Source organism: Ranitomeya variabilis, chromosome 4, assembly GCF_051348905.1.
Source record: "Ranitomeya variabilis isolate aRanVar5 chromosome 4, aRanVar5.hap1, whole genome shotgun sequence".
NCBI lineage: Eukaryota > Metazoa > Chordata > Amphibia > Anura > Dendrobatidae > Ranitomeya > Ranitomeya variabilis.
In genome coordinates, this window is record NC_135235.1 from 515,799,293 (window position 1) to 515,826,571 (window position 27,279).

Sequence of the window (27,279 nt, forward strand, 5' to 3'; positions counted from 1 at the left end):
CCCTATGAGGAGGCAGAGCACTGGACCTGGACTCGCTGAATACATCCTGATAATCAGACAAATACTCAGGAACTTCCGAAGGAGTAGAGGAAGCAATAGACACCGGCGGGGAATCAGCATGAATTCCCTGACAGCCCCAACTTGACACAGACATTGCCTTCCAATCCAAGACTGGATTGTGGGTCTGTAACCATGGCAGACCCAAAACGACCAAATCATGCATTTTATGCAGAACAAGAAAACGAATCACCTCCCGATGTTCAGGAGTCATGCACATGGTTACCTGCGTCCAAAACTGCGGTTTATTTTCCGCCAATGGTGTAGCATCAATACCTCTAAGAGGAATAGGATTTACCAACGGTTCAAGAACAAAACCACAGCGCTTGGCAAATGACAGATCCATAAGACTCAGGGCAGCACCTGAATCCACAAACGCCATAACAGGGTAAGAGGACAATGAGCAAATTAAAGTCACAGACAAAATAAATTTAGGTTGCAAATTACCAATGGCGACAGGACTAACAACCCTTGTTAGGCGTTTAGAGCATGCTGATATAACATGTGTAGAATCACCACAGTAAAAACACAACCCATTCTGACGTCTATGATTTTTCCGCTCATTTCTAGTCTGAATTCTATCACATTGCATTAAATCAGGTGTTTGTTCAGACAACACCACCAGAGGATTAGCGGTTTTGCGCTCCCGCAAACGCCGGTCAATTTGAATAGCCAGCGCCATGGAATCATTCAGACTTGTAGGAATGGAGAAACCCACCATCACATTCTTAATGGCTTCCGAAAGGCCATTTCTGAAATTTGCGGCCAGAGCACACTCATTCCACTGAGTAAGCACGGACCATTTCCGAAATTTTTGGCAATACACTTCAGCTTCATCCTGGCCCTGAGAAATAGCCAGCAAGGCTTTTTCTGCCTGAACTTCAAGATTGGGTTCCTCGTCAAGCAATCCGAGCGCCAGAAAAAACGCATCAATATTTGCCAATGCCGGATCTCCTGGCGCTAGCGAGAAAGCCCAATCCTGAGGGTCGCCCCGTAAAAAAGAGATAACAATTTTAACTTGCTGAGCTGAATCTCCAGATGAACGGGGTCTCAGAGATAGAAACAATTTACAATTATTCCTAAAATTCCTAAACTTAAATCGGTCTCCAGAAAACAGTTCAGGAATAGGTATTTTAGGTTCAGACATTGGACTACTGGTAACAAAATCTTGTATGCCCTGCACACGAGCAGCAAGCTGGTCTACACTTGTAATCAAGGTCTGGACATTCATGTCTGCAGCAAGCACAAGCCACTCAGAGGTAAAGGGGAGGAAGAGAGGGAAAAAAAAAAAAAAAAACTCACAATTTCCTTTCTTATTATCCCACTTCTGCAATGCATTAAACATTCAATGTTGGGCCTGGCATACTGTTATGACCCCAATGGCAGAGGGTCTCAGAAATAAATACTAAGTCTGCAAACACAAAAAACCAGCTCATAGGGCAGTGGTAACTGAGCTGACCATATATCTAATCCTAGCACCACAAATAGCAGCAGCCGGGGAACGTGCCTACGTTGGTTCTAGACGTCTCGCGCCAGCCGGAGAACTAACTAACCCTAGAAGGGAAAAGAAAGACCTTTCTTGCCTCCAGAGAAAAGACCCCAAAAGTTGGATACAAGCCCCCAACAAATAATAACGGTGAGGTAAGAGGAAAAGACAAACGTAAGAATGAGCTAGGTATTTAGCAAAGAGAGGCCCACTAGCTAATAGCAGAATAAGTAAGATGACTTATATGGTCAGCAAAAACCCTATCAAAATATCCACGCTGGATATTCAAGAACCCCCGAACCGTCTAACGGCCCGGGGGGAGAACACCAGCCCCCTAGAGCTTCCAGCAAAGTCAGGAATCACATTTAGTACAAGCTGGACAAAAAAAAAGAGCAAAGCAAATAACCAAAAAACAAAGAAGCAGGACTTAGCTTAATATAGCACGAACCAAGACCAGCAGACAGGAGCAAACAGAAAGGATCTGATTACAACGATGCCAGGCACTGGACTAAGGATCCAGGAAGCTTATATAGCAACACCCCTGGACTAACGACCCAGGTGGGTGCCAAACTGAGGAAAGACAATCCCAGAGTCATATCACAAGTAACCACAAGAGGGAGCCAAAAAGTCTAATTCACAACAGGAGGGTGACCGGGGACCGGATGACAGAGCCCCTATGCGTGTTTCATGGGTACTGAGCGCCGCTTTCTCAAGGGGATGTGTGAACCTGTCCTACATTGCAGAATTTATGGCTTTTAGATGACCATATAGTAGACAGAAAACAAACTCAATAATATATTGTTCTGAAAAGCTGAGATGGTAATAGGCACAGGTGGAGAATGCTATCTGATGTTGTATTCCAACAGCTTTGGCAACAGCAGTTATTTTACCTATGCCCTGACAGGCTCCATACAATCCAAATAGGAGAATTCTGTCACATTTGGTCAGCCATTATATGGAGAGGTAGGCCAGGGAATAAAGAGTTTTTTTGGACGCTAAGCCCAAGCCACTAAATTTATGGCATCATTGGACTGGCCAATACAAAAGCTTTATCAATGCAAAAAGGGCAACAATGTGCTTAAATAGAACCTCTCATCAGAATTGTGGACAGTTAACTACACGCAGTGTCAGGTCGGCGTCGTTTTACTGAGTAAAATGATACCTGGGTTGATTAAATCTGTCTTGTGGTTGTCTAATTTTTTCTCACTTCATTTATTGGAAGAGGCTACTTGTAACAGCTGACACGTGCTGTTCTTGGTATGACACAGACAGATGCAAACTACCATTCAGGATCTCGGGAAAGAGGGGGAACAACCGTTAATCTAATGAGCTAATTATGGACAAATTGACAATCTCATTGTAACTACATCACCTATTTTATGTTTTACTGCAATGATGCTTTTTGGTGGATAATCCCATAATCCCATAAACCACTAAATTTTTTATAAGAATTATTATGATTATAAGAATTAATTTGTAGTATCGCATCTAGCAAGAAGTCCTGTATAAATAAATACACAAAATAAGTATATTTAACAAGCATGACCAATATCTCTCCCTTTATGAGATTGGTCAAAGGTGCCGATCTCCTGGCAAAATTAGATATAAATCGTCAGTAATACTCAATGATGCCAAAGAACACTCTTACCTGTTTTGTAGTAAGGCCATCATCACACATGCGAGAAACACGGCTGAGTCTCGCATGTTAATACCCGGCATTGCCACCAGCACTCAGGAGCGGAGCGTCCGGCCGCATAGCAATACATGCAGCCGCACACTCCCCTCTTGAGTGACAGCAGTAATGCCAGGTATTAACATGCGAGACTCGGCCATATTTCTCGCATGTGTGATCCCGGCCTAAGGCTACTTTCACACTAGCGTCGGGAACAACCCGTCGCTGCGCGTCGGGCCGACGTTCCCGACGCTAGTGTGGTCTCCGCCGCACAACGGGGGCAGCGGATGCATATTTCCCACGCATCCGCTGCCCCATTGTGATGTGCGGGGAAGTGCGGGGAGGTGGGGGCGGAGTTCCGACTGCGCATGCGCGGTCGGAAAAAGCGGACCGTCGGGAGCAAAAAACGTTACATGTAACGTTTTTTTCTCCCGACGGACCGCTACCATACGCCCAAACGCCGCCAAACGCATTCACCGTTTGGAAATGCGTCGCAAATGCGTCGCAAATGCGTCGCTAATGTTACTCTATGACGAAACAACGTATCCAGCAAAAACTTTTGCTGGATGCGGCGTTTCGCAAAAACGACGCATTTGCGACGTATTGCAGTTAACGCTAGTGTGAAAGTAGCCTAAGAGTTCAGCACTCAGTCTCACACAGACCTGACACACAGTATTTGCAAAACCCAATACTGACACACCCAACCCTTAATTGAAAATTTAAATGGGAATCGTGGACATGGGCCACTCCCAAGATCCAGAGTGGAGAGAGAGACCCATTCCATTACCTTCCTACAGATCTCTCCAAAAATAAAAGCCCACGCCAAGTTTTCCTACATCTGACTTGGTCAAATAGTTTGACCAAGTCCACAGTTTCTTTCATTTTGCATTTTAACCACAGCTATGGCTGTAATTACAATTCCATTGGGGGACATGTAATGACCATCATATATGATTCCCTCACTACCTCACATTATATATAATCAAATGCATAAATATGTACACAGTCATGGCAGAAAGTGTTGGCAACCTTGTAATTGGTAAAGAAAATGAAGTATTTCTCCCAGAAAATTATTACCATTGCACATGTTTTGTTATACACATGTTTATTTTCTTTGTGTGTATTGGGACAACAAAAAAAACAAAAAAAAAAAGTCAAATTGGACATCATTTTGCACAAAACCCCAAAATTAGTTCGGACAAAATTATTGGCACCATTAACTTATATTTGATTGCACACACTTTGGAATAAATAACTACAATCAATCACTTCCTGTAACCAACAACAAGCTTCTTACACCTCTCAACTGGAGTCTTGGACCACTTATCTTTTGTAAACTGCTCCAGGTCTCTCATATTTGAAGGGTGCCTTCCCTCCATGCTTTGTTTCCATCCATTTCTTTGTGCTTCTTGATGCATGTTTGGAGTCCTTGTCCTGCTGGAAAACCCATGACTTAGCACACAACCCCGGCTTTCTGACACTGGGCACTACATTGCGACCCAAAATCCTTTGGTAATCTTCAGATTTCATGATGCCTTGCACACAGTCATGGCACCCAGTGCTATAGGTAGCAAAACAACCCCAAACATTTTTGAACCTACATCATATTTGACTGCCGGCGCTGTGTTCTTTTCTTTGTAGCCCTCATTCTGTTTTCTGTAAACAATAGAATTATGCTCAGCATGGGGGCCCAGTGGGGTCCTGGGTTCAAATCCAACAAAGGATAGCATCTGCAAGAAGGTTGTATGTTCTCTGTGTGTGTGAGTGGTTTTCTTCCAGGTACTCTGGAATGCTTATCCACCATCCGTACTATACTGCGTTACAATCTTTCATCATTTTTTGTCTGCTATCCATGTCTATGGAGATTGGCTACCGTGCCATGGGTTGTGAACTTCTTGATTATGTTGCTCACCGTAGACAAAAAAACATCAAGATCTCTGGAGATGGGTTTCTAATCTTGAGGTTGCTAATATTTTTGAACAATTTTGGTTCTCAAGTCCGCAAACAGTTCTCTTCTCCCCTTTCTGTTTTTGTCTGGTTTCAAGTGTGACTTTTGTATTGCCCATGCCTGTTACTTGCCACAAGTGAGTTTGTACAAGCATCGCATGCTTGAAACAAAGTTGTTTACACTAAATGTGAAAAGGTGCCAACAATTTTGTATGGCTAATTTTTGTGGTTTTGTGTGAAATTATGTGAAATTTGACTTTTTTTTACACACAAAGGAAATAAACGTGTGTATAAGAAAACGTGTAATTGCAATAATTTTCTGGAACAATTTAAAAGGTACCAACACTTTTGGCCATGACTGTATATATACAGTATATATAATATATTTATACAGTATATACACGTGTGTGTGTGTATATATGTATGAAGCACAATTTAAATAACTGTCCTCTAAAAACGTCTCCTACATTTTATTAATAATATGCAACTGAATAGTCCATGAGGGAAAGTAATAGACAAGGAATTAAATCTTACCAAATTCTCATTAATGTAACAGCGGTTAAATTGGTATTAATCAAACATTTCATTCAATATTTTTTTTAAAGGAAATACAGTAAAAGTGTTTCATTAATTTAATTGGTTTCTGAGCTTTGGGCTTTAGCTCAGATACTTGCATATATTAAAAGGCAAACTCATTGTGCTCTGGAGTGGAAAAGTGAAGAAGTCAAGTCCTCAATTGTATTACAGAACAAGGAAAAACACTGTTGGGCTTTTTTACACTTTAGTGTGTCCAGTATGTGTTGTGACAGTTTTCACATGTATCGGAGACAGATAGATAAGGATGAATGAGCTGCTGCAAGCACAGCATCACTGAGCAGCGGTGACCTCACTGAGGTTACCGTGGGTTACAGAGGCTGTGTTCCCAGCCGGGCTTAACTGTGGTGACCTTAGCACCTGGAGAAAAAGTCACTGAGTTCACCGAAGTTCAGCTCAGTGAGTTTGCTGCAGTGAACTCACTGAGCTGAACTGCAGAACTGCGGTGAACTCAGTGACTTTTTCTCATGGTGCTGAGATCACAGCAATTCAGCCCGGCTGGCAATGTAGCTTCAATGACCAGCGGTAGCCTCAATGACATCACCACTGCTCAGTGGTGCTGCACTTGCAGCAGCTCATTCATCAGTGGTTCTCAGACTGGACGGTCACATCTTGGCACCATCCAGGTTGAAAACTATTAATCCATAGACATGGAGTTCTGCAAACTCAAAATGATCCTTATAAATTGGATGTGTAAGTAGACACTTTTTTCTGCCCACTCTTCCATAAAGGCCACCTCTATGGAGTGTACGGCTTATTGTGGTCATATAAACAGTTAATCCAGTCTCTGCTTGGGAACTCTGCAGCTCCTTCAGTTACCTATGGTCGCTGTGCTGCCTCTCTGATTAATGCCCACCTTGCCCGGGCTGAGAGTTTTTGTGGGCGGCCCTCACTTGGCAGATTTGTTGAGGTACCTTCTTCCCTGTGACCTGCCACTCAATGTAAATCTATTAGAGCCAGAAAGAGGTTCTCATAGTCTTACATTGAGAGCTTGTGACCGTTACCTCTTACTTCCGGTCTGTCAGAAGTTGCTGTCAAAAGATGGTGGTGCGAAATTGGAGCAAACCGGGAACAGCAAAAACGGTGGCTGGTAAGTAAATTACTAGGGTCAGGGAATTTGAATTAGTAACAATTTAAAGCTGCACTCTGAAGCCCTGAAGTGTTGATCTAACTTATTTGGGGGTATTTTTCAAATAGTCTTATGTATGGAGGCTGCAGAGTGGCACACAGGCTCCCTACTTATCCATATTTGCCCATGGCGTATAGGGCTTGGTGAGCAGAGACAAAGAGGGGGGCCCAGAACGAGTCCGGGACCCCTTCTTTTCCTTCTGCTCACAGGGCCCCAGGGTATAACAATGTATAGTGTGCCGGCACAGGGATCTTTCCTGGTGCTGCACAGTTGTCAAAGCAGAACACCAGCACAGCATCAGGGCTCCCTCTGCCTCTTCTTTGATGCACTAGTGACAACACATACATGATGACGTCATCACATGTGAGCCAGCATGTACATGCGCCACTCGCCAGGATACCAGAAGAGGAGCTGCACATGCAGGGGATCATGTAAGAGGAATGAAGTATGAGTATGAAAAACATATATTTTTAAGTTAATAAAATGAATTAAATGGGCATAGGGGGAGCAAATTATGATGAATTGAGGGTGGGGGACAGTGAATGATGATGTATTGACGTGGGGGAGCGCATATAATAATGAATTAGGAGTGGGGACAACAAATGATGAATCGAAAGTGGACAGTGGGCAGAGTAAATAATGGATTGAAGGGGAGGTGGGGAGAGCAAACTATGAATTGAAGGTGGGGGTGGGGAGGGCAAATGATGAATTGAGGGTGAAGGACAGCAAATTAGAATTAATTGAGGGTTGGGGAGAGCAAATCATGCTGTATTGAGTGTGAGGGAGACCAAATGATGATGAATTGAGAGTGGGGGAGAGCAGTTGATAAGGAATAGAGTATGGGGAGAGGAAATAATCATGAATTGAGGGTGGGGGTAATAAATTATGTATTGAGACTGGGGGACAACAAATGATGGTGAATTGAGGGTGGGGGGCAGCAAATAATGATAAAGTGAGGCTGGGGAGAGAAAATTATGCTGTATTGAGTGTGGGGAATAGCTTGGGGAGAAAGTGGGGAATGTGCTCTGGAAGTGGTGCTCTAGATAACTGTGTGTTATTTTCTGCAAAGACAAGTCCTGGCTACAAGTGATGGCCATCTGCTCTGGTTGAAGAAAGAAAGCAAAGACGAAGGACTTCAAATAGAGGTGTCAGAGGCTGCAGATAGTCGCACCACATCTGGATGTAGAAGGTCGGAGGTCTCTGTTGTTGGCTTTGCAGACGCCTTTCTAGTCCTTCTGACTCTTGGACCCAGTGGCAACCTCCATTGGCTTTAATTAACACACCTGGACTGGGTGTTTATAGACTTCCTATTTGCGTCTGGGAATCGCTGGTGATATTTCCATTTTCCCCTGTTGAGGCTTGGAGCTATAGCAGTTGGCTGTCTTGCTCTTTGGTTCTGCTAGGGGACATCTGTGTTACCACTCTGACTCAAGATAAGTGTTCCCCTTGTTTGCCTATCACAGCTGTTTTCAGTTGTAGTGGGGATTGACTAGTGCTGATACCATCCTTCCCTTAGCAGGGCTTATTGCCAGGGCCAGGCAGGGATTAGGTTCCTGCTCAGTGATAGGTGCAGGACCTATATAGAGATGTTTAGGGCAGACAGGGTGACTTTAGTTCTACCTAGGGGTCCCCACTTCCCCCTTCCCTTGTGTTGGGCTCCCTTACCCTCATCCCTTCATGTTGCACTTAGTCTTTCCTACACTGTGCGTGACAGTTACCTGTGCAATAATACTATACACTGCATACCGTGTACAGAGCTCCTGTGTATAATGGCCCTTATGGTAATAATAATGTTGTGCTTTTTTTTATTAATGATCAGTATTGGTGTATTTGGTCACTATGTGGTGGTCACTATGGTGGTAGTATGTGATATGGTCTTGGGGTGGTGGTATTTGCTCTTTGTATGTGGTATTATTCGGTCACTATGTGGTGGTGATATGTGGTCTGGTCATGGTGTGCTGGTATTTGCTCTTTGTATTGAGTATTATTCGCTCATTATGTGATAGTAATATGTAAATCAGAATACAACACTTATCACTTGTACTGACCGACTTACCTGTGTATCCATGTCGAGCAAATTTCTCTAAAATGTTACAGTAATGCCGATAACGTAACTTGAAGTTTGTGGGTTACAAGGCAAAATTCCCAACAATGTTTCCAACTATCACATGTGTTCATTACCATTAGTCTTCTCATATGGGTCAAAGGGACCGCGTTTGCGCCCACCATACATTCCTGAGCTAGTGCATAAATTGTGAAGGCAGTATAATTTTGTATACAATCCTTCCTCTATATAGTATTTTGGTGCCATCTTTTGCCCATCCTCCCTGTACTTTAGACACGTGGGGCTATTTATGACTGAGTGAACCTGCATTTGCAGAGACTCTGAGCTTAATCTCATTCGTTAAGTAGTAGCTCATTCATTATTTACAGCTTATTAGGTAAGCTTAAAGAGAAATAAATGCTTCATAAATATGATCACAGCTATAAATACTGAGGCAAGCTTGTAAATAGTCCTGGAGCAGGACATTAAGGTCTATGGAGGCAGATAGCAAGCTTTAACACATGCACGGCTGGAGCTCTTCATTCAGACATTACTCCATGCTGACTCTCTGCCACACATGGGGAAATGTGCTTTATTTAAATGTCTTATTACAACAGTCATTATATCCTATGGGCTTAAGGTACTTTCCAAGAGCTTATTCTAATATCATTTTTCCACTCATCCGATAGCCATGGCTGCCCACTTCCATGCCCCCAAAGCTCCAAGAGCTGTTCAGTATCCCGTTGCTCTAAAACAAAGTAGAGATTTTCAAGCAAAGTCAAATAAGAATCATATTTTATAATAAAGAGGATGTCACCTATGGAATAATAATCAGGCAAGACAAAAGCGCTGTAACTCTTAAGGCCGGCCTCACACTAGCGAGTTTTACGGACGTATGAGCGCATAAACTACGTCCGTAAAATACGCATAACACACGGCCCAATGATTCTCTATGGCCCAGCTCCTATCTGCTGTATATTACGCATCCGTAATATACGGTCTTGTACGGCCGTAGAAAATCGCAGCATGCTGCGTTTGTCACCGTATTGCGCAAAAAAATCGCCAATGAAAGTCTATGGGGGCGAGAAAAATACGGATTCCACACGGACCAGCAGTGTGACTTGCGAGAAATACGCAGCGGTGTTAGTGAAAAGCCGGTAATTCAATTGCCGGCTTTTCATTTCTCCTTCCCAAACCCGACATGATATGAGACATGGTTTACATACAGTAAACCATCTCATATCCCCTTTTTTTTTGCATATTCCACACTACTGTTAGTAGTGTGTATGTGCAAAATTTGGGCGCTGTAGCTGCTAAAATAAAGGGTTAAATTGCGGAAAAAATTGGCGTGGGCTCCCGCGCAATTTTCTCCGCCAGAGTGGTAAAGCCAGTGACTGAGGGCAGATATTAATAGCCTAGAGCTATTGGAGCCTTGGCTTTACCACTCTGGCGGAGAAAATTGTGCGGGAGCCCACACCAATTTTTTCCGCCATTTAACCCTTTATTTTAGCAGCTACAGTGCCCAAATTTTGCACATATACACGACTAACATTAGTAGTGTGGAATATGCAAAAAAAAAGGGGATATGAGATGGTTTACTGTATGTAAACCATGTCTCATATCCTGTCGGGTTTGGGAAGGAGAAATGAGAAGCCGGCAATTGAATTACCGGCTTTTCACAGATATCGCGCTGAATTAAATATAAATACAGAATATATATATGTGTCTCAATGACATATATATATATATACTGTATATATGTTTTAACGAACATTTGAGCACATAAATCCATTAGATGTCGGTTTTGCAAGCCTGCGAGAAAATATCGCAGTACGGATGCCATACGGATTACATACGGAGGATGCCATGCGCAAAATACGCTGACACACCCTGCCTACGGATGACATACGGATCACTATTTTGGGGACTTTTCTGCGTATTACGGCCGGAAAATACGGACCGTATTTTGATACGCTGAGTGTGAGGCCAGTAAAAATGCACTGAACTAAACTGTCCCACCCATCCCGCATGTGATAAGAATGGAAGCTCATTGTTCAAAGTTCTGGTGTTGTGTAGACTGCAGGTTTCATTTGATATATTTTTTGGAGTTTTATATTGGTGCTGGGCTCATTTTCTAGGAGATTGGCCATCGTTGATGTACTCCAAATTTGGCAGATGAAAAGTACAAAAAAAATATCCCTCTGGAAAGGGAATGATCTGTAATAAGTGAATTGCAAATTTGCTTATTTTTTTAAAGCACTGTGAAATTTTAATTTCTAATTTTAGGAATAACTCTTTAAAAATTATTTTATATTACAATTTTCATAAATTTACATAGATACACATTAACTTGATAATAGCTCCATATATAAGCAGTATTCTTTCATCCAATTAGAAGGAATGTCATGCTACTGTGCTCCAATTCTCTTGCATGCGAGAATTGGATCACAGGTAAAGAGAAGGAGAGATTAATCTGTCCATCTTCTCCATTGCCTGCCTCGGCTTATATATTGGACTGCACTCGGATGACATTCGAGTGCATTCCAATGTTTGGCATGCACCAATTGACTTGAATAGGTACGCGAGACACGCTGCCCATTGCAGCATGCTGCATTTTTTTTTTTTTAACTGGCAGATCTGCTCTGCGTCATTAAATAACACTGGTCAGAGTGCAATGCGAGATTTTCATCTGAGTTTTCACTTTCTTTTAGGTTAGATGCAGACAACCATTTTCTGTGTATGGCTGGAGTCACACTAGACCGTAATACGGACGACTGCTATGCGATAAAAAAGAGCACTCGGACCAATGTTAATCTATGGGGCAGCTCCTATCATCCGTTGTTTTCTTGGCCGTATTATACGTGCTAGAAAAATGTCAGCATGCTGCGATTTTTACTGTATATCGGCCGAGAATCGCCAATGAAAGTCTATGGGTGCGAGAGAAGCTCGCACACCACACGGACCATCAGTGTGACTTAAGAGAAATACGCACTTGTGTCCTATAGAAAAGCCGATAATTCAGTGCGGTGTACAGTAAAATCACACTGACAGGTTAGAATAGAATATATAGAATAAATGTCTACACATAGAATAGGTAGATATATATGTAAATGTCATTGAGACACATATATACAGTACAGACCAAAAGTTTGGACACACCTTCTCATTTAAAGATTTTCTTTATTTTCATGACAATGAAAATTGTAAATTCACACTGAAGGCATCAAAACTATAAATTAACACATGTGGAATTATATACTTAACAAAAAAGTGTGAAACAACTGAAATTAGGTCTTATATTCTAGGTTCTCCAAAGTAGCCACCTTTTGCTTTTATGACTGCTTTGCACAATCTCTCTTGGCATTCTCTTGATGAGCTTCAAGAGGTTGTCACTGGGAATGGTTTTCATTTCACAGGTGTGCCCTCTCAGCAGGTACGGACTGGGGCTGAAATTCAACCCTGTCATTTGAAATTACACAGGCCCATGTTGTCCCCGTCCCCATGAACCAGATGGGATATATTACTAATATCACCCTGGATGGAGGAAAGGAAGATTTTCTACAAGACAAATATGTCTAACTAGATGGTGGCCCGATTCTAACGCATCGGGTATTCTAGAATATGTATGTATGTATGTATGTATGTATATAGCAGCCACATAGTATATAGCACAGGCCACGTAGTATATAGGAGCCACGTAGTATATAGGAGCCACGTAGTATATAGGAGTGGCCACGCAGTATATAACAGTGGCCACGCAGTATATAACAGTGGCCACGTAGTATATAACACTGCACACGTAGTATATAGCAGCCACGCAGTATATAACACAGCCCACGTAATATATAGCACAGACCACACAGTATATAACACAGCCCAAGCAGTATATAACACTGCCCACATAGTATATAGCAGCCACGCAGTATATAACACAGCCCACGTAGTATATAGCAGTGTGGGTACCATATCCCTGTTAAAAAAATAATTAAAATAAAAAATTGTTATATACTCACCCTCCGGCGTCCAGCGTAGCTGGCCCGATGCGTGCGCGGCAGCCGCCAGCTTTCGTTCCCAGAGATGCATTGCGAAATTACCCAGATGACTTAGATGACTAACATTACATTTTTTTTACTATTGATGCTGCATAGGCAGCCCATGACCAGACAGGCCCTTCTGGCATTTGCCAGAATTGCCAGTCCGGCCCTGCCTGTCAGGTTTAATAAGTGGGATTTCTAGCCTTATAAATGGTGTTGGGACCATCAGTTGTGTTGAGCAGAAGTCTGGTGGATACACAGCTGATAGTCCTACTGAATAAACTGTTAGAATTCGTATTATGGCAAGAAAAAAGCAGCTAAGTAGAGAAAAACGAGTGGCCATCATTACTTTAAGAAATGAAGGTCAGTCAGTCCGAAAAATTGGGAAAACTTTGAAAGTGTCCCCAAGTGCAGTGGCAAAAACCATCAAGCGCTACAAAGAAACTGGCTCACATGAGGACCGCCCCAGGAAAGGAAGACCAAGAGTCACCTCTGCTTCTGAGGATAAGTTTATCCGAGTCACCAGCCTCAGAAATTGCAGGTTAACAGCAGCTCAGATTAGAGACCAGGTCAATGCCACACAGAGTTCTAGCAGCAGACACATCTCTACAACAACTGTTAAGAGGAGACTTTGTGCAGCAGGCCTTCATGGTAAAATAGCTGCTAGGAAACCACTGCTAAGGACAGGCAACAAGCAGAAGAGACTTGTTTGGGCTAAAGAACACAAGGAATGGACAATAGACCAGTGGAAATCTGTGCTTTGGTCTGATGAGTCCAAATTTGAGATCTTTGGTTCCAACCACCATGTTTTTGTGCGATGCAGAAAAGGTGAACGGATGGACTCTACATGCCTGGTTCCCACGGTAAAGCATGGAGGAGGAGGTGTGATGGGGTTGGGGTGCTTTGCTGGAGACACTGTTGGGGATTTATTCAAAATTGAAGGCATACTGAACCAGCATGGCTACCACAGCATCTTGCAGCGGCATGCTATTCCATCCGAGTTGGACCATCATTTATTTTTCAACCGGACAATGACCCCAAACATAACTCCAGGCTGTGTAAGGGCTATTTGACCAAGAAGGGGAGTGATGGGGTGCTACGCCAGATGACCTGGCCTCCACAATCACCAGACCTGAACCCAATAGAGATGGTTTGGGGTGAGCTGGACCGCAGAGTGAAGGCAAAAGGGCCAACAAGTGCTAAGCATCTCTGGGAACTCCTTCAAGATTGTTGGAAGACCATTCCCGATGACTACCTCTTGAAGCTCTTCAAGAGAATGCCAAGAGTGTGCAAAGCAGTCATCAAAGCAAAAGGTGGCTACTTTGAAGTACCTAGAATATAAGACATAATTTCAGTTGTTTCACACTTTTTTGTTAAGTACTGTATATAATTCCACATGTGTTAATTCATAGTTTTGATGCCTTCAGTGTGAATGTACGATTTTCACTGTCATGAAAATACAGAAAAATCTTTAAATGAGGTGTGTCCAAACTCTTGGTCTGTACTGTATATATATATATATATATATATATATATATATATATATATATATATATATATATATATATATATATAAAAATTTATATATATATATATATATACTGTGTGTATATATATGTATATATATGTCTCACTGATATATATATATATATACACTCACCGGCCACTTTATTAGGTACACCATGCTAGTAACGGGTTGGACCCCCTTTTGCCTTCAGAACTGCCTCAATTCTTCGTGGCATAGATTCAACAAGGTGCTGGAAGCATTCCTCAGAGATTTTGGTCCATATTGACATGATGGCATCACACAGTTGCCGCAGATTTGTCGGCTGCACATCCCAAAGATGCTCCATACAAGGCAGGATGGATCCATGCTTTCATGTTGTTTACACCAAATTCTGACCCTACCATCCGAATGTCGCAGCAGAAATCGAGACTCATCAGACCAAGCAACGTTTTTCCAATCTTCTACTGTCCAATTTCGATGAGCTTGTACAAATTGTAGCCTCTGTTTCCTGTTCTTAGCTGAAAGGAGTGGTACCCGGTGTGGTCTTCTGCTGCTGTAGCCCATCTGCCTCAAAGTTCGACGCACTGTGCGTTCAGAGATGCTCTTAGGCCTACCTTGGTTGTAACGGGTGGCGATTTGAGTCACTGTTGCCTTTCTATCAGCTCGAACCAGTCTGCCCATTCTCATCTGACCTCTGGCATCAACAAGGCATTTCCGCCCACAGAACTGCCGCTCACTGGATTTTTTTTCTTTTTCGGACCATTCTCTGTAAACCCTAGAGATGGTTGTGCGTGAAAATCCCAGTAGATCAGCAGTTTCTGAAATACTCAGACCAGCCCTTCTGGCACCAACAACCATGCCACGTTCAAAGGCACTCAAATCACCTTTCTTCCCCATACTGATGCTCGGTTTGAACTGCAGGAGATTGTCTTGACCATGTCTACATGCCTAAATGCACTGAGTTGCCGCCATGTGATTGGCTGATTAGAAATTAAGTGTTAACAAGAAGTTGGACAGGTGTACCTAATAAAGTGGCCGGTGAGTGTATATGTATATATATAGATAGACTATATATATATGTTTTTAAGAATATTTGAGCCCATGGATCCATTATATGTGCATTTTGCAAGACAGCGAGAAAATCTCACCATACGGATGTCATACGGATATTTTTTGGAGAAAAAAATCGCATCCTCGCACTGCACACGGATCACTGTTCATGAAACATTTGTGTGATTCTTGTCCATGTAAAAATGACCGATTTTTTTCTAAGTTGTGTGGGACGCCGGCCTATCTGAGAATATCCGATTATGCTAATTACACTCTGATCATAGTGGGATGCGATTTTCTCAGAGGTGGAGAAAAAAAGTTCATCCATCTTCTCCATTATGTCAGTCCATGAAAATCACACCAGACCTGGATGTCTTCCGAGTGCGGTTTGATTTTTTTCACAGACCCATCTCAGTTTAAAATCATGCATATTGCATTTTTTTTTCCCCAGACTACTCGGTTTGTAGAAAAAATTGGGCATGTGTATAGCCCCATAGAAAAACATGGGTAGGAGTGCCATGGACAAAATGATGGTTAGCACTTGCACGATTATTTTGGTTGTTCGCTTGAACCCTTACAGTAAGTCTTAGGCTAGTTTCACACTAGCGTCGGGAACAACCCGTCGCTGCGCGTCGGGCCGACGTTCCCGACGCTAGTGTGGTCTCCGCCGCACAACGGGGGCAGCGGATGCATATTTCCCACGCATCCGCTGCCCCATTGTGATGTGCGGGGAAGTGCGGGGAGGTGGGGGCGGAGTTCCGACTGCGCATGCGCGGTCGGAAAAAGCGGACCGTCGGGAGCAAAAAACGTTACATGTAACGTTTTTTTCTCCCGACGGACCGCTACCATACGCCCAAACGCCGCCAAACGCATTCACCGTTTGGAAATGCGTCGCAAATGCGTCGCAAATGCGTCGCTAATGTTACTCTATGACGAAACAACGTATCCAGCAAAAACTTTTGCTGGATGCGGCGTTTCGCAAAAACGACGCATTTGCGACGTATTGCAGTTAACGCTAGTGTGAAAGTAGCCTTAGGGTACGTGCCCACGTTGCAGATTTCTGGGCAGATTTTTTCGCTCAGTTTTTGAAACATCCACAGGTAAAACGCAGTGCGATTTACCGCAGATTTCCAGGTTTTTTTTTATGAGGATTTCACCTGTGTTTTAACACTTGCGGATTCCTATTGAGGAGCAGGTGTAAAACGCTGAGGAATCCACACAAAGAATTGACATGCTGCGGAAAATAAACCGCAGCGTTTCCGCACAGTATTTTCCGCAGCATGTGCACTGCGGATTTTGTTTTCCATATTTTACATGGTACTGTAAACCGGATGGAAAACTGCTGCGAATCCGCAGCGTCCAATCCGCTGCGGATCCTCAGGCAAGTCCACAACGTGTGCACCTACCCTTAAGGCCGGTTTCACACATCAGTGGCTCCGGTACGTGTGGTGACAGTTTTCTCACGTACCAGAGACACTGACTCACGTAGACACATTAAAATCAATGTGTCTCTGCACGTCAGCGTGTTTTCATGTTTTCACGGACCGTGTGTCCGTTTGAAAAACATGGAGATATGTCAGTGTTCGTGGGAGCGCACGGATCACACGGACCCATTAAAGTCAATGGGTCCCTGTAAAACACGTACTGCACACGCATGCTGTCCGTGTGCTGTCCGTGTGCCGTGCAGGAGACAGCGATACAGTAAGCGCTGTCCCCCTAGCGTGTGGTGCTAAAGCCGGAATTCATTCCTTCCCCCCAGCAGCGTTCGCTGGAGAGAAGGAATGAAAAATCATTGTTTTTTTATTTTTTGTGTGTTTAAAATAAAGATCCCGGTCACCGCCCGCCTCCCCATAGGGGTGGAGCTGCATATTCTTCACTGTAATGAGCGGTACCACGTGACCGCTCATACAGGAAGAAGCTGCGGCGCTGAGAGGAAGCATCGAGGGAGCCGGGAGAGTATTTGATTTCCAGCGGGCGGGCGCACAGGGGGTGGGAGGCGGGCTGTGACCGGGATCTTTATTTTAAACACACAAAAAATAAAAAAACAATGATTTTTCATTCCTTCTCTCCAGCGAACGCTGCTGGGGGAAGGAATGAATTCCGGCTTCAGCACCAGATGCAGGGGACAGCGCTTATCTCTAGCGCTGTCTCGTGCACGGTCCATGTGGTACCCAGTAGGCACACGGGCGGCACACGGCTGCCGCACGTGTGCCACACTGATGTGCCATGTGAGCACACGGACACGGATAACTCCGGTACCGGAATTATCTGGACGTGTGGGACAGGCCTAAGGTGCCTTTTCTCTAGCCGATAATTGGGAAACAAGCATTTCTGATTATAGGACTGTGTAAACAGGCCACCAATTACCTGATAAATTAGGAAAATGCACATCATACTCGACAGCACATACTCCTGTGTAAACAGGACATATGCTTCCGAGAGCAATGATATTCTATGCACACAGAATGATCGTATTTACTATTTAAACCGACTATTGAACTTACTTACCGTCAATTGGTGGTGACTTAATAGCTGTGATCGGCCAGTATAAATACAACATTGCACACCTAGATATTTACTGACCTTCTCTGCATTCCCCAAAGATACAACAATTGTAATCAAAAATCTCAAATTTGGACTATTATCCAATGTCCACTGCCCTTTTTCTTTGTCCCATGCTGCTCTTCTCTTTTTTTCTCACCTTTTAGGACTCATTCGATCGAGTGTTTTCAGTAATTGTTCTACCCCTGTGCTCTACCAAGCGCACATGGAGCGAGTGTAGCCAGGGTGCTTGTGTGCCAGGGGGTTTTATTGACACACACCAGAGTACCGCTTGGGAATAATGGCTGCAAGGACTATTCTGGTCCGATTTAGTGTATGTGATAGATGGCAGCTCCTGGTGAATGAGCCTGCAGGCTGCCCATGGAGCCAGTTGCATCCACAATTTGCAGATGTGTTTGGCCATGATTTTTCATACAGCCGTCAGAACTAATGGTATCATGTAGTCTACTCTGACCTGATAAAAAGCCTTCTACCTTGTCACAATACAATTAAGTCTTAGCCATTGATAAGCAATTCAACTAATATTCTTAGCCATATACCAGATATACTGTGTTTTTAACCCCTTCCCGACCTGTGACGCCACGTAGGCGTCATAAAAGTCGGTGACAATCCGACCTGTGACGCCTATGTGGCGTCATGGAGGGATCGCGTCCCTGCAGATCGGGTGAAAGAGTTAACTCCAATTTCACCCAATCTGCAGGGACAGGGGCAGTGGTACTTTAGCCCGGGGGGGTGGCTTCGCCCCCCCGTGGCTACGATCGCTCTGATTGGCTGTTGAAAGTGAAACAGCCAATCAGAGCAATTTGTAATATTTCACCTCTGAAAAGTGGTGAAATATTGCAATCCAGCCATGGCCGATGCTGCAATATCATCGGCCATGGCTGGAAACCCTGATCTGCCCCCCGCCACCGATCTCCTCCCCAGTCCTCCTTTCTGGCCCGTACTGTGGTCCGCTCCCCTCCGTCCTCCTGTCCACTCCCCCGTCCTCCTGTCCGCTCCCCCGTGCTCCAATCCACCACCCCCCGTGCTCCGATCTCCCCCATCATATTTACCGAGCCTCCCGGTGTCCGTCCGTCTTCTTCATGGGCGCTGCCATCTTCCAAAATGGCAGGCGCATGCGCAGTGCCCCCGCCGAATCTGCCGGCCGGCAGATTCATTCCAGGTACATTTTGATCACTGTGATAAAACCTATCACAGTGATCAAAATAAGAAAGCAGAGAGAGGGCGGGCACCGCAACAAATTTATTCCACAGGGATCAACCACGTGCATATAGAGAAACACAAAAAAACAGAAAAAGAAGGAAAGATATGCACACTAGTGGGATCAACCAATCATAATAATAATCTTTATTTTAAATAGCATTACAAAATGGACAAAGAAAAGGACACGCAATTTAAAAACATTTAAAAGACCAAAGGGCCAAATGGACCAGCTATGATCCCCCAGGAGAAAATACAAATCACCAAAAGATATTTTCTTATATACATATGGGCAAATCCGGCAATAAATGGAACAGTATATAAGGGCGCATAGCAGTATGTGTAATTAAGTATGAAACAAGTTTAGCACACACAGAGAAAAACAGATTTACATTACAAACACCAATAACCTGTGCTGCCAGCTAACCATGAAGAGTCTCTTCCCATGATGAAGACGCTCTAGCAGCGTCGATACGCGTGGGGCCCTGATTCCCCCAGGACTTTGGTAACCCTGGCATGCATCTTAGTATTTTGAATACAGGTCTATGTGCACCGGTTGTCTGAGGGACAACTTAGAGAATTGTTTACTTCTTTCCCTCTATTCGACCAAAACGCCCCAGCATTGTAGGTTAGGTTTAATCTATTTGGTTGCTTGTTTTATATTGTATGGTTATAGGCTGTGGCAGGCAATTGTGCACTATTTAAATAGGTGGTATTGTGACACTTTATTTATTCCTGCATGTAAACTATGGGTTACCTACTTATACATGGGCTTATGGCATTCATTTGAGGTCAGCTGGCAGCACAGGTTATTGGTGTTTGTAATGTAAATCTGTTTTTCTCTGTGTGTGCTAAACTTGTTTCATACTTAATTACACATACTGCTATGCGCCCTTATATACTTTCCCATTTATTGCCGGATTTGCCCATATGTATATAAGAAAATATCTTTTGGTGATTTGTATTTTCTCCTGGGGGATCATAGCTGGTCCATTTGGCCCTTTGGTCTTTTAAATGTTTTTAAATTGCGTGTCCTTTTCTTTGTCCCTTTTGTAATGCTATTTAAAATAAAGATTATTATTATGATTGGTTGATCCCACTAGCAGGGGCGTAACTACCGCGGTCGCAGCGGTCGCCATTGCGACCGGGCCCCGCAGGTCAGGGGCCCCGGCAGGCTCGGACTGGCCCACCGGGGAGGGCCCCCACCCACCCTCCTTGAAGACGATACTCACCCTGCTGCCTGCTCCAGCGATGGTCTCGGCGTCTGCTCTGCACTGCATCTTCTTCCTGCTTGTGCGGTCACGTGGTACCGCTTCATTAAGGCCATGAATATGCGCATATTCATGACTTTAATCAGTATCACATGACCGCACCAGCACAAGCAGGAAGAAGATGCAGTGCAGAGCAGATGCCGAGACCATCGCTGGAGCAGGCAGCAGGGTGAGTATCGTCTTCAAGGAGGGTGGCGGCCGGGGGGCCCCCAGAGCGGCGGGTGCCCCTGGAGCAGTGGGGGACACTGGGGGGGGGGGGCAGAATGCTGGAGACACACACTGGGGCAGAATGCTGGAGACACACACTGGGGCAGAATGCTGGAGACACACACTGGGGCAGAATGCTGGAGACACACACTGGGGCAGAATGCTGGAGACACACACTGGGGCAGAATGCTGGAGACACACACTGGGGCAGAATGCTGGAGACACACACTGGGGCAGAATGCTGGAGACACACACTGGGGCAGAATGCTGGCGACACACACTGGGGCAGAATGCTGGAGACACACACTGGGGCAGAATGCTGGAGACACACACTGGGGCAGAATGCTGGAGACACACACTGGGGCAGAATGCTGGAGACACACACTGGGGCAGAATGCTGGAGACACACACTGGGGCAGAATGCTGGCGACACACACTGGGGCAGAATGCTGGAGACACACACTGGGGCAGAATGCTGGCGACACACACTGGGGCAGAATGCTGGAGACACACACTGGGGCAGAATGCTGGAGACACACACTGGGGCAGAATGCTGGAGACACACACTGGGGCAGAATGCTGGAGACACACACTGGGGCAGAATGCTGGAGACACACACTGGGGCAGAATGCTGGAGACACACACTGGGGCAGAATGCTGGCGACACACACTGGGGCAGAATGCTGGAGACACACACTGGGGCAGAATGCTGGAGACACACACTGGGGCAGAATGCTGGAGACACACACTGGGGCAGAACGCTGGACAGACTGGGGGCAGAACGCTGGACAGACTGGGGGCAGAACGCTAGACAGACTGGGGGCAGATTGTTGGACACACGGGGGTAATATGCTGGACACACTGGGGCAGATTGCTGGACACACTGGGGCAGATTGCCAGACATACTGGGGCAGATTGCTGGATACACTGTCTGGAGGCAATGCTGGACACACTGGGGCAGATTGCTGGACACACTGGGGGCAGGACTGGAGGCATGGGCAGAATGTAGATACAGGGCATGATTGGAGACACGGGGCAGAATGAAAGACATGGGGCAGGATTGGATCATGGGCCAGGATGGATACGATGGGGCAGGATGGGGAGATCATACTGTCAGCTAATTTTCCTTACAATCTTTTCTTTTTAGGGGATGCAACATGAAAGTTCATCTTTTGAGGGTAAGCTGTTGTTTACAACACTTTTTTCTTATCTTTCGGAAATGTTTTTTTTGCAATAGATATTTACTTCTTAGTTTAACATTGTATGCGTGTGTCTGTATATCATTTTTTTTTTTTTTGGGGGGGGGGGGGCCCCATTCAAAAGTTCGCACCGGGGCCCGCAGGACTGTTGTTACGCCCCTGCCCACTAGTGTGCATATCTTTCCTTCTTTTTCTGTTTTTAGTGATCAAAATAAAAAAAATAGTATATGAACCCCCCTCTTTATCACCCCCATAGGTAGGGACAATAATAAAATAAAGAAAATATATATTTTTGTCTTCCCCCCACTAGGGTTAGGGTTAGGGCTAGGGTTAGGGCTAGAGTTAGGGCTAGGGTTAGGGCTAGGGTTAGAATTAGGGTTAGAACTAGAGTTAGGGTTAGAATTAGGCTATGTGCACACGGTGCGGATTTGGCTGCGGATTTGGCTGCGGATCCACAGCGGATTGGCCGCTGCGGATTCGTAGCAGTTTTCCATCAGGTTTACAGTAGCATGTAAACCTATGGAAAACCAAATCCGCTGTGCCCATGGTGCGGAAAATACTACGCGGAAACGCTGTGTTGTATTTTCCGCAGCATGTCAATTCTTTGTGCGGATTCTGTTTTACACCTGTTCCTCAATAGGAATCCGCAGGTGAAATCCGCACAAAAAACACTGGAAATCCGTGGTAAATCCGCAGGTAAAACGCAGTTCCTTTTACCTGTTTCAAAAATGGTGCAGAAAAATCTCACACGACTCCGCAATGTGGGCACATAGCCTTAGGGTTAGGGTTGGAATTAAAGTTAGGGTTGGAATTAGGGCTAGGGTTGGAAATAGGGTTAAGATTAGGCTTGTGGTTAGGGTTAGGGGTCTGTTGGGGTTAGGGTTGTGGTTAGGGTTGGGATTAGGGTTAGGATTAGGGTTGGGATTAGGGTTAGGGGTGTGCTGGGGTTAGGGTTGTGGTTAGGGGTGTGTTGGGGTTAGGGTTGTGATTAGGGTTATATCTAGAGTTGGGATTAGGGTTTGGGGTGTGTTGGGGTTAGTGTTGGAGTTAGAATTGAGGGGTTTCCACTGTTTAGGCACATCAGGGGTCTCCAAACGCAACATGGCGCCACCATTGATTCCAGCCAATCTTGCGTTCAAAAAGTCAAATGGTGCTCCCTCCCTTCCGAGCCCCGACGTATGCCCAAACAGTGGTTTACCCCCACATATCAGGTACCAACATACTCAGGACAAACTGGGCAACAATTATTGGGGTCCAATTTCTCCTGTTACCCTTGTGAAAATGAAAAAGTGCTCACCACACATCTAAATAAGTTCCTTGGGGGGTCTAGTTTCCAAAATGGGGTCACTTGTGGGGGGTTTCTACTGTTTAGGCACATCAGGGGCTCTGCAAATGCAATGTGACGCCCGCAGACCATTCCATCAAAGTCTGCATTTCAAAACGTCACTGCTTCCCTTCCGAGCCCTGACGTGTGCCCAAACAGTGGTTTACCCCCACATATGGAGTACCAGCGTATTCAGGACAAACTGGACAACAACTATTGGGGTCCAATTTCTCCTGTTGCCCTTGCAAAAATAAAAAATTGTTTGCTAAAACATAATTTTTGAGAAATGAAAAATTATTTTTTATTTTCACGGCTCTGTGTTATAAACTGTGAAGCACTTGGGGGTTAAAAGTGCTCACCACACATCTAGATAAGTTCCTTGGGGGGTCTAATTTCCAAAATGGGGTCACTTGTGGGGGGTTTCTACTGTTTAGGCACATCAGGGGCTCTGCAAACGCAACATGATGCCCGCAGACCACTCCATCAAAGTCTGCATTCCAAAACGTCACTACTGCCCTGCCGAGCCCCGACGTGTGCCCAAACAGTGGTTCCCCCCCACATATGGGGTATCAGCGTACTTAGAAAAAACTGGGCAACAACTATTGGGGTCCAATTTCTCCTGTTACCCTTGTGAAAATAAAAAATTGCTTGCTAAAACATCATTTTTGAGGAAAGAAAAATTTATTTTTTATTTTCACGGCTCTGCGTTGTAAACTTCTGTGAAGCACTTGGGGGTTCAAAGTGCTCACCACATATCTAGGTAAGTTCCTTGGGAGGTCTAGTTTTCACAATGGGGTCACTTGTGGGGGGTTTCTACTGTTTAGGCACATCAGGGGCTCTGCAAACGTAACATAATGCCCGCAGACCATTCCATCAAAGTCTGCATTCCAAAACGTCACTACTGCCCTGCCGAGCCCCGACGTGTGCCCAAACAGTGGTTCCCCCCCACATATGGGGTATCAGCGTACTTAGGAAAAACTGGGCAACAACTATTGGGGTCCAATTTCTCCTGTTACTCTTGTGAAAATAAAAAATTGCGGGCTAAAAAATAATTTTTGAGGAAAGAAAAATGATTTTTTATTTTCACGGCTCTGCGTTATAAACTTCTGTGAAGCAGTCCGGGGTTTAAAGTGGTCACTGCACATCTAGATTAGTTCCATGGGAGGTCTAGTTTCCAAAATGGGGTCACATGTGGGAGAGCTCCAATGTTTAGGCACACAGGGGCTCTCCAAACGCGACATGGTGTCCGCTAACGATTGGAGCTAATTTTCCATTCAAAAACTCAAATGGCGCTCCTTCCCTTCTGAGCCCTGCCGTGTGCCCAAACAGTGGTTTACCCCCACATGTGAGGTATCGTTGTACTCAGGAGAAATTGCCCAATAAATTTTAGGATCCATTTTATCCTGTTGCCCATGTGGAAATGAACAAATTGAGGCTAAAAGAAATTTTTTGTGAAAAAAAAAGTACTTTTTCATTTTTACGGATCAATTTGTGAAGCACCTGGGGGTTCAAAGTGCTCACTATGCATCTAGATAAGTTCCTTGGGGGGGGTCTAGTTTCCAAAATGGGGTCACATGTAGGGGAGCTCAAATGTTTAGGCACACAGAGGCTCTCCAAACGCGACATGGTGTCCGCTAACGATTGGAGCCAATTTTTCATTCAAAAGTCAAATGGTGCTCTTTCCCTTCCGAGCCTTGCCGTGTGCACAAACAGTGGTTTGTGACCACATATGAGGTATCAGTGTACTCAGGAGAAATTGCCCAACACATTTTAGGATCCATTTAATCCTGTTGCCCATGTGAAAATGAAAACATTTGAAGCTAAAAGAATTTGTTTGTGAAAAAAAAAGTACTTTTTCATTTTTACGGATCAATTTGTGAAGCACCTGGGGGTTTAAAGTGCTCACTATGCATCTAGATAAGTTCCCTGGGGGTCTAGTTTCCAAAATGGGGTCACATGTGGGGGTGCTCCAATGTTTAGGCACACCGGGGATCTCCAAACGCGACATGGTGTGCGCTAAAGATTGGAACCAATTTTTCATTGAAATAGTCAAATGGCGCTCCTTCCCTTCCGAGCCCTGTTGTGCGCCCAAACAGTGGTTCCCCCCCACGTATGGGGTATCAACGTACTCAGGACAAATTGTACAATAACTTTTGGGGTCCAGTTTCTCTTTTTACCCTTGGGAAAATAAAAAAATTGTTGATAAAATATCATTTTTGTGACTAAAAAGTTAAATGTTAATTTTTGCTGTTGTTGCTTCTGCTGCTGTGAAGCACCTGAAGGGTTAATAAACTTTTTGAATGTGGTTTTGAGTACCTTGAGGGGTGCAGTTTTTAGAATGGTGTCACTTTTGGGTATTTTCAGCCATATAGACCCCTCAAACTGACTTCAAATGTGAGGTGGTCCCTAAAAAAAATGGTTTTGTAAATTTCGTTGTAAAAATGAGAAATCGCTGGTCAAATTTTAACCCTTATAACTTCCTAGCAAAAAAAAAGTTGTTTCCAAAATTGTGCTGATGTAAAGTAGACATGTGGGTAATGTTATTTATTAACTATTTTGTGTCACATAACTCTCTCGTTTACCAGAATAAAAATTTAAAATTTGAAAATTGCTTAGTTTTAAAATTTCCATTTTTTTCACAAATAAACGCAAAAATTATCGACCTAAATTTACCACTAACATGAAGCCCAATATGTCACGAAAAAACAATCTCCGAACCGCAAGGATCCATTGAAGCGTTCCTGAGTTATTATCTCTTAAAGGGACACTGGTCAGAATTGCTAAAAATGGCCAGGTCATTAAGGTCAAAATAGGCTGGGTCATGAAGGGGTTAAAATGCTAGAAACCCCCATTTTCAGTACAACACTGCAGAATATGTTGCTATAGAAGAAAGGGGTAATTACTAAATACATCTGTTATCATTCACTTTCAATAATCACTACTCATCACAATATAATAAATTGCCTTCATTTCCTACTTACTGCCAGTACTCAGAGCAGGAAAAATTACAGAGCAAGCAGCTGAATTTTGTCTCCCCTCAGTGGGGATAGAAGGAAATAGATTAAGCTTCAGATCATTTCAGGATCAGGTGTATCAAAGGAAAAAAATGTACTCCCCCTACAGCCTAGAAGGGGTTAAGAGCGATATCTGTGCTGAAGTACTTTAGAAACCTTAAACCCCTTTGCTGCCTGATGTCCCTTACTCGGTGGCATGACTTGGCAGGCACGTACACTATAAACAGTGCCAATTGGCACTTGTCACCCTTCTGCTATAGCAGTCGCACCTACAGCCGTCCTCGCACACAGAGCTGTGACAGCAGAGAAAAAAAAACAGACGACAATGATAATGAAATATTGGTCCAGCATCAGAACAACTGATTTAATTCCTCCTTATTGCAGAACTTGTGCTGCATAGCTCACACTTCAGTCATCACTCTTATCTGTCACGGAGAGGAGCCAAGAGCCAAGCCAAGGGGGAGCTCAGGAGCAAGAAATGGATGGGACCAGACCTTCTGGAGTCCCAAAGGTAGGAGCCATCATCTCAGGATCCTTCTAGACATAGTCAACATCATCTTCCCATAGGCACCTGTATTGTGAATAGAGAATCAATTGTTTAAAAATATTTTTTTTACTTATTTTGCTCATTTTTTAAACTTATTTAGTTAGCATAGCAATATATTATGTAGAACTGTAAAATAGGACCTGGTTTGGACAAACATGTTTGGTATGCAGTGTGGTGCTACTTTGAAGCCATGTGGTAACTGCACTTAAGTTTAATATTTTTGGTGACTCGTTGTTACTAAACGAGGCTAAAGTTGCATTTGACACATTAAGATGAGAAGCTGACGCTCCAGAAATAAAGAACAAGGTAGTTACTACACTCAGGCATCTTATTCATCTAACAATATAGCCAGATAATTGTTATATAAATTTGTGATTGAGGATAATGTCACATTTGCATGCAGGTGAAAAATGAGGGCCTGGAGGTGGTTTCTGG

At 44.2% G+C, this 27,279-nt stretch overlaps 1 protein-coding gene and 1 long non-coding RNA gene across 10 annotated transcripts in view; one reads left to right on the forward strand and one right to left on the reverse strand.

The window, feature by feature from the left end:
- LOC143765461 (zinc finger protein 385C-like) overlaps nucleotides 1-27,279 on the forward strand; it is a 528,254-nt gene that overhangs the window by 236,465 nt on the left and 264,510 nt on the right. Inside the window, exons 1-3 of one of the 7 annotated variants that reach the window (XM_077252145.1) lie at nucleotides 20,663-20,722; nucleotides 21,908-21,938; nucleotides 26,682-26,808. The exons of 2 other annotated variants lie outside the window; for them this stretch is intronic. In XM_077252145.1, the coding sequence (XP_077108260.1) occupies nucleotides 20,691-20,722; nucleotides 21,908-21,938; nucleotides 26,682-26,808 (190 nt within the window). In that variant the 5' untranslated portion in view covers nucleotides 20,663-20,690. Of the gene's footprint in view, nucleotides 1-20,662; nucleotides 20,723-21,907; nucleotides 21,939-26,681; nucleotides 26,809-27,279 lie in introns of those variants that run through there. 4 more of the 7 variants (XM_077252144.1, XM_077252146.1, XM_077252147.1 and 1 more) reach the window with 4 other exon arrangements.
- Nucleotides 26,478-27,279, reverse strand: part of LOC143765462 (uncharacterized) — an 80,824-nt gene continuing 80,022 nt past the window's right edge. For all 3 annotated transcript variants that reach the window (XR_013213393.1, XR_013213394.1, XR_013213395.1), the window contains one exon: nucleotides 26,478-26,868. This is a non-coding gene — a long non-coding RNA (uncharacterized LOC143765462). The remainder of the gene's footprint in view (nucleotides 26,869-27,279) is intronic.